Source organism: Oncorhynchus clarkii, chromosome 9 (genome assembly GCF_045791955.1).
Source record: "Oncorhynchus clarkii lewisi isolate Uvic-CL-2024 chromosome 9, UVic_Ocla_1.0, whole genome shotgun sequence".
Classification (NCBI taxonomy): Eukaryota; Metazoa; Chordata; class Actinopteri; order Salmoniformes; family Salmonidae; genus Oncorhynchus; species Oncorhynchus clarkii.
The window spans coordinates 525,439-537,967 of NC_092155.1; the positions used below are offsets into that span (position 1 = coordinate 525,439).

The 12,529-nt window shown below is 35.7% G+C and overlaps 1 protein-coding gene across 1 annotated transcript in view; it reads left to right on the top strand.

The window, feature by feature from the left end:
* The window catches only part of LOC139415747 (kinesin-like protein KIF1C), an 85,294-nt gene that overhangs the window by 54,220 nt on the left and 18,545 nt on the right, over window positions 1–12,529 (top strand). Inside the window, exons 11-17 of the mRNA XM_071163822.1 lie at window positions 127–275; window positions 447–697; window positions 2,304–2,383; window positions 6,860–6,935; window positions 7,033–7,112; window positions 8,439–8,533; window positions 9,327–9,410. Of these exons, the coding sequence (XP_071019923.1) occupies window positions 127–275; window positions 447–697; window positions 2,304–2,383; window positions 6,860–6,935; window positions 7,033–7,112; window positions 8,439–8,533; window positions 9,327–9,410 (815 nt within the window). The remainder of the gene's footprint in view (window positions 1–126; window positions 276–446; window positions 698–2,303; window positions 2,384–6,859; window positions 6,936–7,032; window positions 7,113–8,438; window positions 8,534–9,326; window positions 9,411–12,529) is intronic.

The window sequence follows — 12,529 nt, forward strand, 5'->3', positions numbered from 1 at the left end:
TTACGTGATTAACTAATCAGGTAAATGTAATTAACTAGGAAGTTGGGGCACCAAGGAAAATATTCAGATTGCAAAGTTCTAATTTTCCTAATATAACTTTCAGTCTCCATGTGTCTCTCTCTCTAGGTATGCGGACCGTGCCAAGCAGATCAGGTGTAATGCTATAATCAATGAGGACCCCAACGCCAGACTGATCAGAGAACTGAAAGAAGAAGTCAACAGACTGAGAGACCTGCTGTTCTCACAGGGGCTGTCTGAACTATTGGCTATAACAGGTAACAAACACTGCTGTTCTTACAGGGGCTGTCTGAACTATTGGCTGTAACAGGTAACAAACACTGCTGTTCTTACAGGGGCTGTCTGAACTATTGGCTGTAACAGGTAACAAACACACAGAGCTCTGACCCATCTCTCTATCGCTATCTGTCTATCTCTGTCTCTCTCAGGTGGAGAGGTGAACAACAACAGTGCTCTGGGCTCCTCCCCCTCAGGCCTGCCAACCCACCAGCCAATCACCGCTAACGGCCAATCAGAAGCCCCACAGAACCCTGCCCAAGATTCTAACTCCGCCCCTGACGAAGACTCCACACCTGACGGAGATGCTGATCACATGACTGATCACATGACGGCGGACTTTGCTGAAGGGGAGGAGCTTGTTGAGACCATCAGTAAAGAGGAGGTGGCTGAGAGACTGGAGGTATGAACCATATCTGTTTACTGTCCTAGACTTCTGTCTCTAATGTCTACTAGTTTACTGTTCTAGACTTCTGTCTCTAATAGTCTACTAGTTTAGTTTACTGTCCTAGACTTCTGTCTCTAATAATCTACTAGTTTCCTGTCCTAGACTTCTGTCTCTAATAGTCTACTAGTTTACTGTCCTAGACTTCTGTCTCTAATAGTCTACTAGTTTACTGTTCTAGACTTCTGTCTCTAATAGTCTACTAGTTTAGTTTACTGTCCTAGACCTCTGTCTCTAATAGTCTACTAGTTTACTGTTCTAGACTTCTGTCTCTAATAGTCTACTAGTTTACTGTCCTAGACTTCTGTCTCTAATAGTCTACTAGTTTACTGTCCTAGACTTCTGTCTCTAATAGTCTACTAGTTTAGTTTACTGTTCTAGACTTCTGTCTCTAATAGTCTACTAGTTTAGTTTACTGTCCTAGACTTCTGTCTCTAATAGTCTACTAGTTTAGTTTACTGTCCTAGACCTCTGTCTCTAATAGTCTACTAGTTTACTGTTCTAGACTTCTGTCTCTAATAGTCTACTAGTTTACTGTCCTAGACTTCTGTCTCTAATAGTCTACTAGTTTACTGTCCTAGACTTCTGTCTCTAATAGTCTACTAGTTTAGTTTACTGTTCTAGACTTCTGTCTCTAATAGTCTACTAGTTTAGTTTACTGTCCTAGACTTCTGTCTCTAATAGTCTACTAGTTTACTGTCCTAGACCTCTGTCTCTAATAGTCTACTAGTTTACTGTCCTAGACTTCTGTCTCTAATAGTCTACTAGTTTAGTTTACTGTCCTAGACTTCTGTCTCTAATAGTCTACTAGTTTAGTTTACTGTCCTAGACCTCTGTCTCTAATAGTCTACTAGTTTACTGTCCTAGACTTCTGTATCTAGTAGTCTACTAGTTTACTGTTCTAGACTTCTGTCTCTAGTAGTCTACTAGTTTACTGTCATAGACTTCTGTCTCTAATAGTCTACTAGTTTACTGTCCTAGACTTCTGTCTCTAATAGTCTACTAGTTTACTGTTCTAGACTTCTGTCTCTAATAGTCTACTAGTTTACTGTTCTAGACTTCTGTCTCTAATAGTCTACTAGTTTACTGTCCTAGACTTCTGTCTCTAGTAGTCTACTAGTTTAGTTTCCTGTTCTAGACTTCTGTCTCTAGTAGTCTACTAGTTTACTGTCCTAGACTTCTGTCTCTAATAGTCTACTAGTTTACTGTCCTAGACTTCTGTCTCTAATAGTCTACTAGTTTACTGTTCTAGACTTCTGTCTCTAATAGTCTACTAGTTTACTGTTCTAGACTTCTGTCTCTAATAGTCTACTAGTTTACTGTCCTAGACTTCTGTCTCTAGTAGTCTACTAGTTTAGTTTCCTGTTCTAGACTTCTGTCTCTAATAGTCTACTAGTTTACTGTCCTAGACTTCTGTCTCTAATAGTCTACTGGTTTATTTTACTGTTCTAGACTTCTGTATCTAGTAGTCTACTAGTTTAGTTTACTGTCCTAGACTTCTGTCTCTAATAGTCTACTAGTTTAGTTTACTGTGTCTGATTCTGGGTTCTGATGGGTTTTCTAGGAGACTGAGAAGATCATTGCTGAGCTGAACGAGACATGGGAGGAGAAACTGAGGAAGACTGAATCTATACGACATGAGAGGTGAGAGAGGGGGAGAGTGAAGGCTAGAGAGGAGGAGAGGGAGAGAACAGAGTGATTTTTTGTATTGTAGATGTTGTGTTGTATTATAGATGTTGTATTATAGATGTTGTATTGTATTATAGATGTTGTATTATAGATGTTGTATTATAGATGTTGTATTGTATTATAGATGTTGTATTATATATGTTGTATTATAGATGTTGTATTGTATTATAGATGTTGTATTATATATGTTGTATTATATATGTTGAATTGTGTTACAGATGTTGTATTGTATTATAGATGTTGTATTATAGATGTTGTATTATAGATGTTGTATTGTATTATAGATGTTGTATTATATATGTTGTATTATATATGTTGAATTGTGTTACAGATGTTGTATTGTATTATAGATGTTGTATTGTATTATAGATGTTGTATTATAGATGTTGTATTATATATGTTGTATTATATATGTTGAATTATATATGTTGAATTGTGTTACAGATGTTGTATAGTATTATAGATGTTGAATTATAGATGTCGTATTATAGATGTATTGTATTGTAGATGTTGTATAGTATTATAGATGTTGTATTGTATTATAGATGTTGTATTGTATTATAGATGTTGTATTGTATTATAGATGTTGTATTATAGATGTGGTATTGTATTATAGATGTTGTATTGTATTATAGATGTTGTATTGTATTATAGATGTTGTATTATAGATGTTGTATTATATATGTTGTATTATATATGTTGAATTGTGTTACAGATGTTGTATTGTATTATAGATGTTGAATTATAGATGTTGTATTATAGATGTTGTATTGTGTTACAGATGTTGTATTACAGATGTTGTATTATAGATGTTGTATTATAGATGTTGTATTGTGTTACAGATTTTGTATTACAGATGTTGTATTATAGATGTTGTATTATAGATGTTGTATTATAGATGTTCTATTTTATTATAGATGTATTATAGATGTTGTATTGTAGATGTTGTATTATAGATGTTGTATTATAGATGTTGTATTATAGATGTTCTATTTTATTATAGATGTATTATAGATGTTGTATTGTAGATGTTGTATTATAGATATTGTATTGTATTATAGATGTTGTAATATAGATATTGTATTGTATTATAGATGTTGTTATAGATGTTGTATTGTATTTGTAGATGTTGTATTGTATTTGTAGATGTTGTAATATAGATATTGTATTGTATTATAGATGTTGTATTGTATTATAGATGTTGTATTTTAGATGTTGTATTATAGATGTTGTATTGTATTATAGATGTTGTAATATAGATATTGTATTGTATTATAGATGTTGTATTATAGCTGTTGTATTGTATTATAGATGTTGTATTGTATTATAGATGTTGTATTATAGATGTTGTATTATAGATGTTGTATTGTATTATATATGTTGTATTATAGATGTTGTATTGTATTATAGATGTTGTATTGTATTATAGATGTTGTATTGTATTATAGATGTTGTATTATAGATGTTGTATTGTATTATAGATGTATTATTGATGTTGTATTATAGATGTTGTATTGTCGATGTTGTATTGTATTATAGATGTTGCATTGTATTATAGATGTTGTATTATAGATGTTGTATTGTATTATAGATGTATTATTGATGTTGTATTATAGATGTTGTATTGTATTATAGATGTTGTATTGTAGATGTTGTATTATAGATGTTGTATTATAGATGTTGTATTGTATTGTAGATGTTGTGTTGTATTACATATGTTGTATTGTATTATAGATGTTGTATTATAGATGTTGTATTGTATTATAGATGTTGTATTATATATGTTGTATTATAGATGTTGTATTATAGATGTTGTATTGTATTATAGATGTTGTATTGTATTATAGATGTTGTGTTGTATTATATATGTTGTATTATAGATGTTGTATTGTATTATAGATGTTGTATTGTATTATAGATGTTGTATTGGATTATAGATGTTGTATTATAGATGTTGTATTGTATTATAGATGTTGTATTGTATTATAGATGTTGTAATATAGATATTGTATTGTATTGTAGATGTTTTATTATAGATGTTGTATTGTATTATAGATGTTGTATTATAGATGTTGTATTGTATTATTGGTGTTGTATTATAGATGTTGTATTGTATTAAAGATGTTGTATTGTATTATAGATGTTGTATTGTATTATAGATGTTGTGTTGTATTATAGATGTTGTATTGTATTATAGATGTTGTATTGTATTATAGATGCTGTGTTGTATTATAGATGTTGTATTATAGATGTTGTATTATAGATGCTGTGTTGTAGATGTTGTATTGTATTATAAATGTTGTATTATACATGTTGTATTATAGATGTTGTATTATAGATGTTGTATTATAGATGTTGTATTATAGATGTTGTATTGTATTATAGATGTTGTATTGTATTATAGATGTTGTATTATCGATGTTGTATTATAGATGTTGTATTGTATTATTGGTGTTGTATTATATATGTTGTATTGTATTATTGGTGTTGTATTATAGATGTTGTATTGTATTATAGATGTTGTGTTGTATTGTAGATATTGTATTATAGATGTTGTATTATAGATGTTTTGTTGTATTATAGATGTTGTAGTATAGATTTTGTAATATAGATATTGTGTTGTATAATAGATGTTGTATTATAGATGTTGTGTTGTATTATAGATGTTGTATTATAGATGTTGTATTATAGATGTGGTATTGTATTATAGATGTTGTGTTGTATTATAGATGTTGTATTGTATTATAGATGTTGTATTATAGATGTTGTATTATAGATGTTGTATTATAGATGTTGTAATGTATTATAGATGTTGTATTGTATTATAGATGTTGTATTGTATTATAGATGTTGTATTGTATTATAGATGTTGTATTGTATTATAGATGTTGTGTTGTATTGTATTATAGATGTTGTTTTGTATTATAGATGTTGTATTGTATTATAGATGTTGTATTATAGATGTTGTGTTGTATTATAGATGTTGTATTATAGATGTTGTATTATAGATGTTGTATTATAGATGTTGTATTGTGTTATATAGATGTTGTATTATAGATATTTTATTATAGATGTTGTATTGTAGATGTTCTATTATAGATGTTGTACTGTATTGTAGATGTTCTATTATAGATGTTGTATTATAGATGTTCTATTATAGATGTTGTATTGTAGATGTTGTATTATAGATGTTGTATTATATATGTTGTATTATATATGTTGAATTGTGTTACAGATGTTGTATAGTATTATAGATGTTGAATTATAGATGTCGTATTATAGATGTATTGTATTGTAGATGTTGTATAGTATTATAGATGTTGTATTGTATTATAGATGTTCTATTGTATTATAGATGTTCTATTATAGATGTTGTATTGTAGATGTTCTATTATAGATGTTGTATTGTATTGTAGATGTTCTATTATAGATGTTGTATTGTATTGTAGATGTTCTATTATAGATGTTGTATTGTATTGTAGATGTTGTATTGTAGATGTTCTATTATAGATGTTGTATTATAGATGTTGTATTGTATTGTAGATGTTCTATTATAGATGTTGTATTGTATTGTAGATGTTCTATTATAGATGTTGTATTGTATTATAGATGTCGTATTATAGATGTATTGTAGATGTTGTATAGTATTATAGATGTTGTATTGTATTATAGATGTTCTATTGTATTATAGATGTTGTATTGTATTATAGATGTTCTATTGTATTATAGATGTTGTATTATATATGTCGTATTATAGATGTTGTATTATAGATGTTGTATTGTATAATAGATGTTGTATTATAGATGTTCTATTGTATTATAGATGTTGTATTGTATTATAGATGTTCTATTGTATTATAGATGTTCTATTATAGATGTTGTATTGTAGATGTTCTATTATAGATGTTGTATTGTATTATAGATGTTCTATTATATATGTTGTATTGTAGATGTTGTATAGTATTATAGATGTTGTATTGTATTATAGATGTTCTATTGTATTATAGATGTTGTATTATAGATGTTGTATTGTATTATAGATGTTGTATTGTATTATAGATGTTGTATTATAGATGTTGTGTTGTATTATAGATGTTGTATTGTATTATAGATGTTGTGTTGTATTATAGATGTTGTATTATAGATGTTGTATTGTATTATAGATGTTGTATTATATATGTTGTCTTTGTCCCCCCTCCCCCCAGAGAGGGTTTTCTAGATGTTGCCTTTATGCCTCCCCCCTCCCCCCAGAGAGGGTATTATAGATGTTGTCTTTATGTCGACGTCCCCCCCCCCCAGAGAGGGTATTCTAGATGTCGTCTTTATGTCGACGTCCCCCCCCCCCCCAGAGAGGGTATTCTAGATGTCGTCTTTATGCCCCCCTCCCCCCAGAGAGGGTATTATAGATGTTGTCTTTATGTCCCCCCCCAGAGAGTCTCTGCTGGCTGAGATGGGAGTGTCCATTAAAGAAGATGGAGGGACATTAGGGGTGTTCTCTCCTAAAGGGGTACGACACACACACACACCTACGCATGCACACACACACACTCTAATCTATCTAATCTGGTAACTGTGTGATCATGTTGTGTCTGTGTGTGTTCCAGACTCCCCACCTGGTGAATCTGAACGAGGATCCTCTGATGTCAGAATGTCTGCTGTACTACATCAAGGAGGGAGTCACCAGGTTAGTTCAAATACTGGCCCCGGTCAACAATACTGACCCCGGTCGACAATACTGGCCCCGGTCAACAATACTGGCCCCGGTCAACAATACTGGCCCCGGTCTACAATACTGGCCCCGGTCTACAATACTGGCCCCGGTCAACAATACTGGCCCCGTCTACAATACTGTCCCCGGTCGACAATACTGGCCCCGGTCGACAATACTGGCCTTGGCCCCGGTCTACAATACTGGCCCCGGTCTTCAATACTGGCCCCGGTCAACAATACTGGCCCCTGTCCAGGTCAACAATAATGTCCCTGGTTCAGGTCTACAATACTGGCCCCTGTCCAGGTCAACAATACTGGCCCCGGTTCAGGTCTACAATACTGGCCCCGGTTCAGGTCTACAATCCTGGCCCCGGTTCAGGTCTACAATACTGGCCCAGGTCTACAATACTGGCCCCGGTTCAGGTCTACAATACTGGCCCAGGTCTACAATAATGTCCCTGGTTCAGGTCTACAATACTGGCCCCTGTCCAGGTCAACAATACTGGCCCCGGTTCAGGTCTACAATACTGGCCCCGGTTCAGGTCTACAATCCTGGCCCCGGTTCAGGTCTACAATACTGGCCCAGGTCTACAATACTGGCCCCGGTTCAGGTCTACAATACTGGCCCAGGTCTACAATACTGGCCCATGTCTACAATACTGGCCCCGGTTTAGGTCTACAATACTGGCCCAGGTCAACAATACTGTCCCCGGTTCAGGTCTACAATACTGGCCCAGGTGAACATCCTGGCCCCGGTTCAGGTCTACAATACTGGTCCAGGTCAACAATCCTGGCCCCGGTTCAGGTCTACAATCATGGCCCCGGTTCAGGTCTACAATACTGGCCCAGGTCAACAATCCCGGCCCCGGTTCAGGTCTACAATCCTGGCCCCGGTTCAGGTCTACAATACTGGCCCCGGTTCAGGTCTACAATACTGGCCCCGGTTCAGGTCTACAATCCTGGCCCCGGTTCAGGTCTACAATCCTGGCCCCGGTTCAGGTCTACAATCCTGGCCCCAGTTCAGGTCTGCTATACTGGCCCCGGTTCAGGTCTGCTATACTGGCCCCGGTTCAGGTCTGCTATACTGGTCCCGGTTCAGGTCTGCAATCCTGGCCCCGGTTCAGGTCTACAATACTGGCCCCGGTTCAGGTCTACAATACTGGCCCCGGTTCAGGTCTACAATACTGGCCCCGGTTCAGGTCTACAATACTGGCCCCGGTTCAGGTCTACAATACTGGCCCCGGTTCAGGTCTACAGGATATCAGACTGAGTGATGTAATATCATATTATTCTCCCCCAGGGTTGGTCAACAGGATGTGGATATCAGACTCTCTGGTCAGTTCATCAAGGAACAACACTGTGTCTTCTACAGTCACACCAACCACCAAGGAGAGGGTAAGACTGTGTGTGTGTTTGGAGTAACGTATTTCAGCGTTTGCATGGTTGGGGACACATTTGGGTTGTAGTGTGTATGGGCAGTTTCTGTGTGTGTGTGTGTGTGTGTGTGTGTGTGTGTGTGTGTGTGTGTGTGTGTGTGTGTGTGTGTGTGTGTGTGTGTGTGTGTGTGTGTGTGTGTGTGTGTGTGTGTGTTTGTGTGGGGTAGTGACATTCTTTCTGTCTCTCTCCGTCTGGAAAAGTTTGCCGGGAAATCTGTCAGGTATCGTTTCTACGACAACATTCCCTTGCGTCTCCATGGTGATGGCATCCTCATTCCACACTCATGTTTCCTGAGACCTCCTCACCCTCCACTCTCCACTACCATGTGTGTGTGTCTGTGTGTGTGTGTTTCATACACTTCCTCTAGTACCTGTGTGTTGTCATATTGGTTATTTAAGTGGAAGGAACCAGACAAGTGTCAATTCTAAAAGTGTTTATTGTTCCAGTGTTGGGTGAACATTGAAACCTTTATTGTTCCAGTGTTGGGTGAACATTGAAACCTTTATTGTTCCAGTGTTGGGTGAACATTGAAACCTTTATTGTTCCAGTGTTGGGTGAACATTGAAACCTTTATTGTTTCAGTGTTGGGTGAACATTGAAGGGCCTTTTCTGGAGTTGGACTTTGTGTTTGCTAGTTCTAAAACTCTCTCTCTCTCTCTGTCTGTCTGTCTGTCTGTGTGTGTGTGTGTGTGTGTGTGTGTGTGTGTGTGTGTGTGTATCTGTGTATGTGTGTGTGCGCTCGCATGTGTAGTCATAGTAACCCTGGAACCTCTGGAGGGGGCAGAGACTTATGTCAACGGGAAACAGATCACAGAAGCGCTGGTGCTAAAACAAGGTACACACTTCTCTGTGTGTGTGTGTGTGTGTGTGTGTGTGGGTGTGTGTGTGTGTGTGTGTGTGTGTGTGTGTGTGTGTGTGTAAAATACTTGTCGTTTCATGTGGAACGTTCTGTTTACTGGTGTTGTAAACCTCATCCTGTGACACACTGAGCAGACAGCAGCACACCTGGCGAAATGAAAAGCATTCAAATTGACCTCCAACAACTCCAAGAACTGTGTGGAATTCCACTTCTAACTCATCACTTTGAGTTCAACTGTTAAAATGTATGAGACGAGATTGGATTTTCCAGTGGAAATCATTTAGTCATCCTTATAGCGATTCACTATTTCCACCACTACTGCAGTCACTACTACTACTACTACAACTACTACAACTACTACAGTTACTACAACTACTACAACTACTACTGTTACTACTACTACTACTACTACTACTACTACTACTGTTACTACAACTACTACTGTTACTACTACTACTACTACTACTGTTACTACTACTACTACAACTACTGTTACTACTACTACTACAACTACTACTGTTACTACTACTACTACTACTACTGTTACTACTACTACTACTACTACTACTACTACTGTTACTACAACTACTACTGTTACTACTACTACTACTACTACTACTGTTACTACTACTACTACAACTACTACTGTTACTACTACTACTACTACTACTACTACTACTACTGTTACTACAACTACTACTGTTACTACTGTTACTACTACTACTACAACTACTACTGTTACTACTACTACTACTACTACTACTACTACTGTTACTACTACAACTACTTCTGTTACTACTACTGTTACTACTACTACTACAACTACTACAACTACTACAGTTACTACAACTACTACTACTACTACTACTACTACTACTACTGTTACTACTGCAACTACTACTGTTACTACTACTGTTACTACTACTACTACAACTACTACTGTTACTACTACAACTACTACTGTTACTACTACCACTACTACAACTACTACTGTTACTACTACTACTACTACTACTGTTACTACTACAACTACTACTGTTACTACTACTGTTACTACAACTACTACTGTTACTACAACTACTACTACTACTACTACTACTACTACTACTGTTACTACTGCAACTACTACTGTTACTACTACTGTTACTACTACTACTACAACTACTACTGTTACTACTACAACTACTACTGTTACTACTACCACTACTACAACTACTACTGTTACTACTACAACTACTACTGTTACTACTACTGCTACTACTACTACTGTTACTACTACCACTACAACTACTACAACTACTACTGTTACTACTACTACTACTACTACTGTTACTACTACAACTACTACTGTTACTACTACAACTACTACTGTTACTACTACTACCACTACAACTACTACTGTTTCTACTACTACTACTACTACTACTGTTATTACTACTACTACTACTACTGTTATTACTACAACCATTACTGTTACTACTACTACTACTACTACTACTGTTACTACTACTGCTGGTGCTACTACTATTGCTACTGCTACTACTACTGTTACTACTATTACTACTGTTACTACTAATGTTACTACTGCTACTACTGCTGTTACTGCTAATTCTACTACTACTGGTGCTACAACTAATACTGCTACTAATACTACTGCTATTACTACTACTACTACTACTACTAATACTACTACTGTTACTAATACTACTTTTGTTACTACTACCAATACTACTACTGGTACTACAACTACTACTCTTGCTACTACTACTGCTACTACTGTTACTTCTATGAATACTACTTCTACTAATACTACTACCACTACTACTAATTCTTCTACTGCTGGGCTATAGTCGCTACTACCACAACTACTTCTACTACTACTACTGTTACTACTACTATTACTACTACTGGGCTATAGTCACTACTACTACTACTACTACTACTGTTACCACTACTATTACTACTACTGGGCTAAAGTCACTACGACTACTACTATTACTACTACTGTTAATACTACTACTGTTACTACTACTACTACTACAACAACTATTACTACTACTGGGCTAAAGTCACTACGACTACCACTATTACTACTACTGTTACTACTACTACTACTGGGATATAGTCACTACTACTACTACTACTACTGGGCTATAGTCACTACTACTACTACTACTACTACTACTACTGGGCTATAGTCACTACTACTACTACTACTACTGTTACTACTACTACTACTACAACAACTATTACTACTACTACTACTACTACTACTACTACTACTGATACTACTGGGCTAAAGTCACTACGACTACTACTATTACTACTACTGTTAATACTACTACTGTTACTACTACTACTACTACAACAACTATTACTACTACTGGGCTAAAGTCACTACGACTACCACTATTATTACTACTACTGTTACTACTACTACTACTGGGATATAGTCACTACTACTACTACTACTTCTACTACTACTACTACTGGGCTATAGTCACTACTACTACTACTACTACTACTACTGGGCTATAGTCACTACTTCTACTACTACTACTACTACTGGGCTATAGTCACTACTACTACTACTACTACTACTGTGCTATAGTCACTACTACTACTACTACTACTACTACTACTACTACTGTGCTATAGTCACTACTACTACTACTACTACTACTACTTCTACTACTACTACAGTCACTACTACTACTACTACTGGGCTATAGTCACTACTACTGCTACTACTACTGCTGCTACTACTCCTACTACTACTACAGTCACTACTACTACTACTACTGTGCTATAGTCACTACTACTACTACTTCTACTACTACTACTACTACTACTACAGTCACTACTACTACTACTACTGTGCTATAGTCACTACTACTACTACTACTACTTCTACTACTACTACTACTACTACTACAGTCACTACTACTACTACTACTGGGCTATAGTCACTACTACTCCTACTACTACTACTACTACTACTGGGCTATAGTCACTACTACTACTACTACTACTACTACTACTACTACTGGGCTATAGTCACTACTACTACTACTACTACTACTACTACTACTACT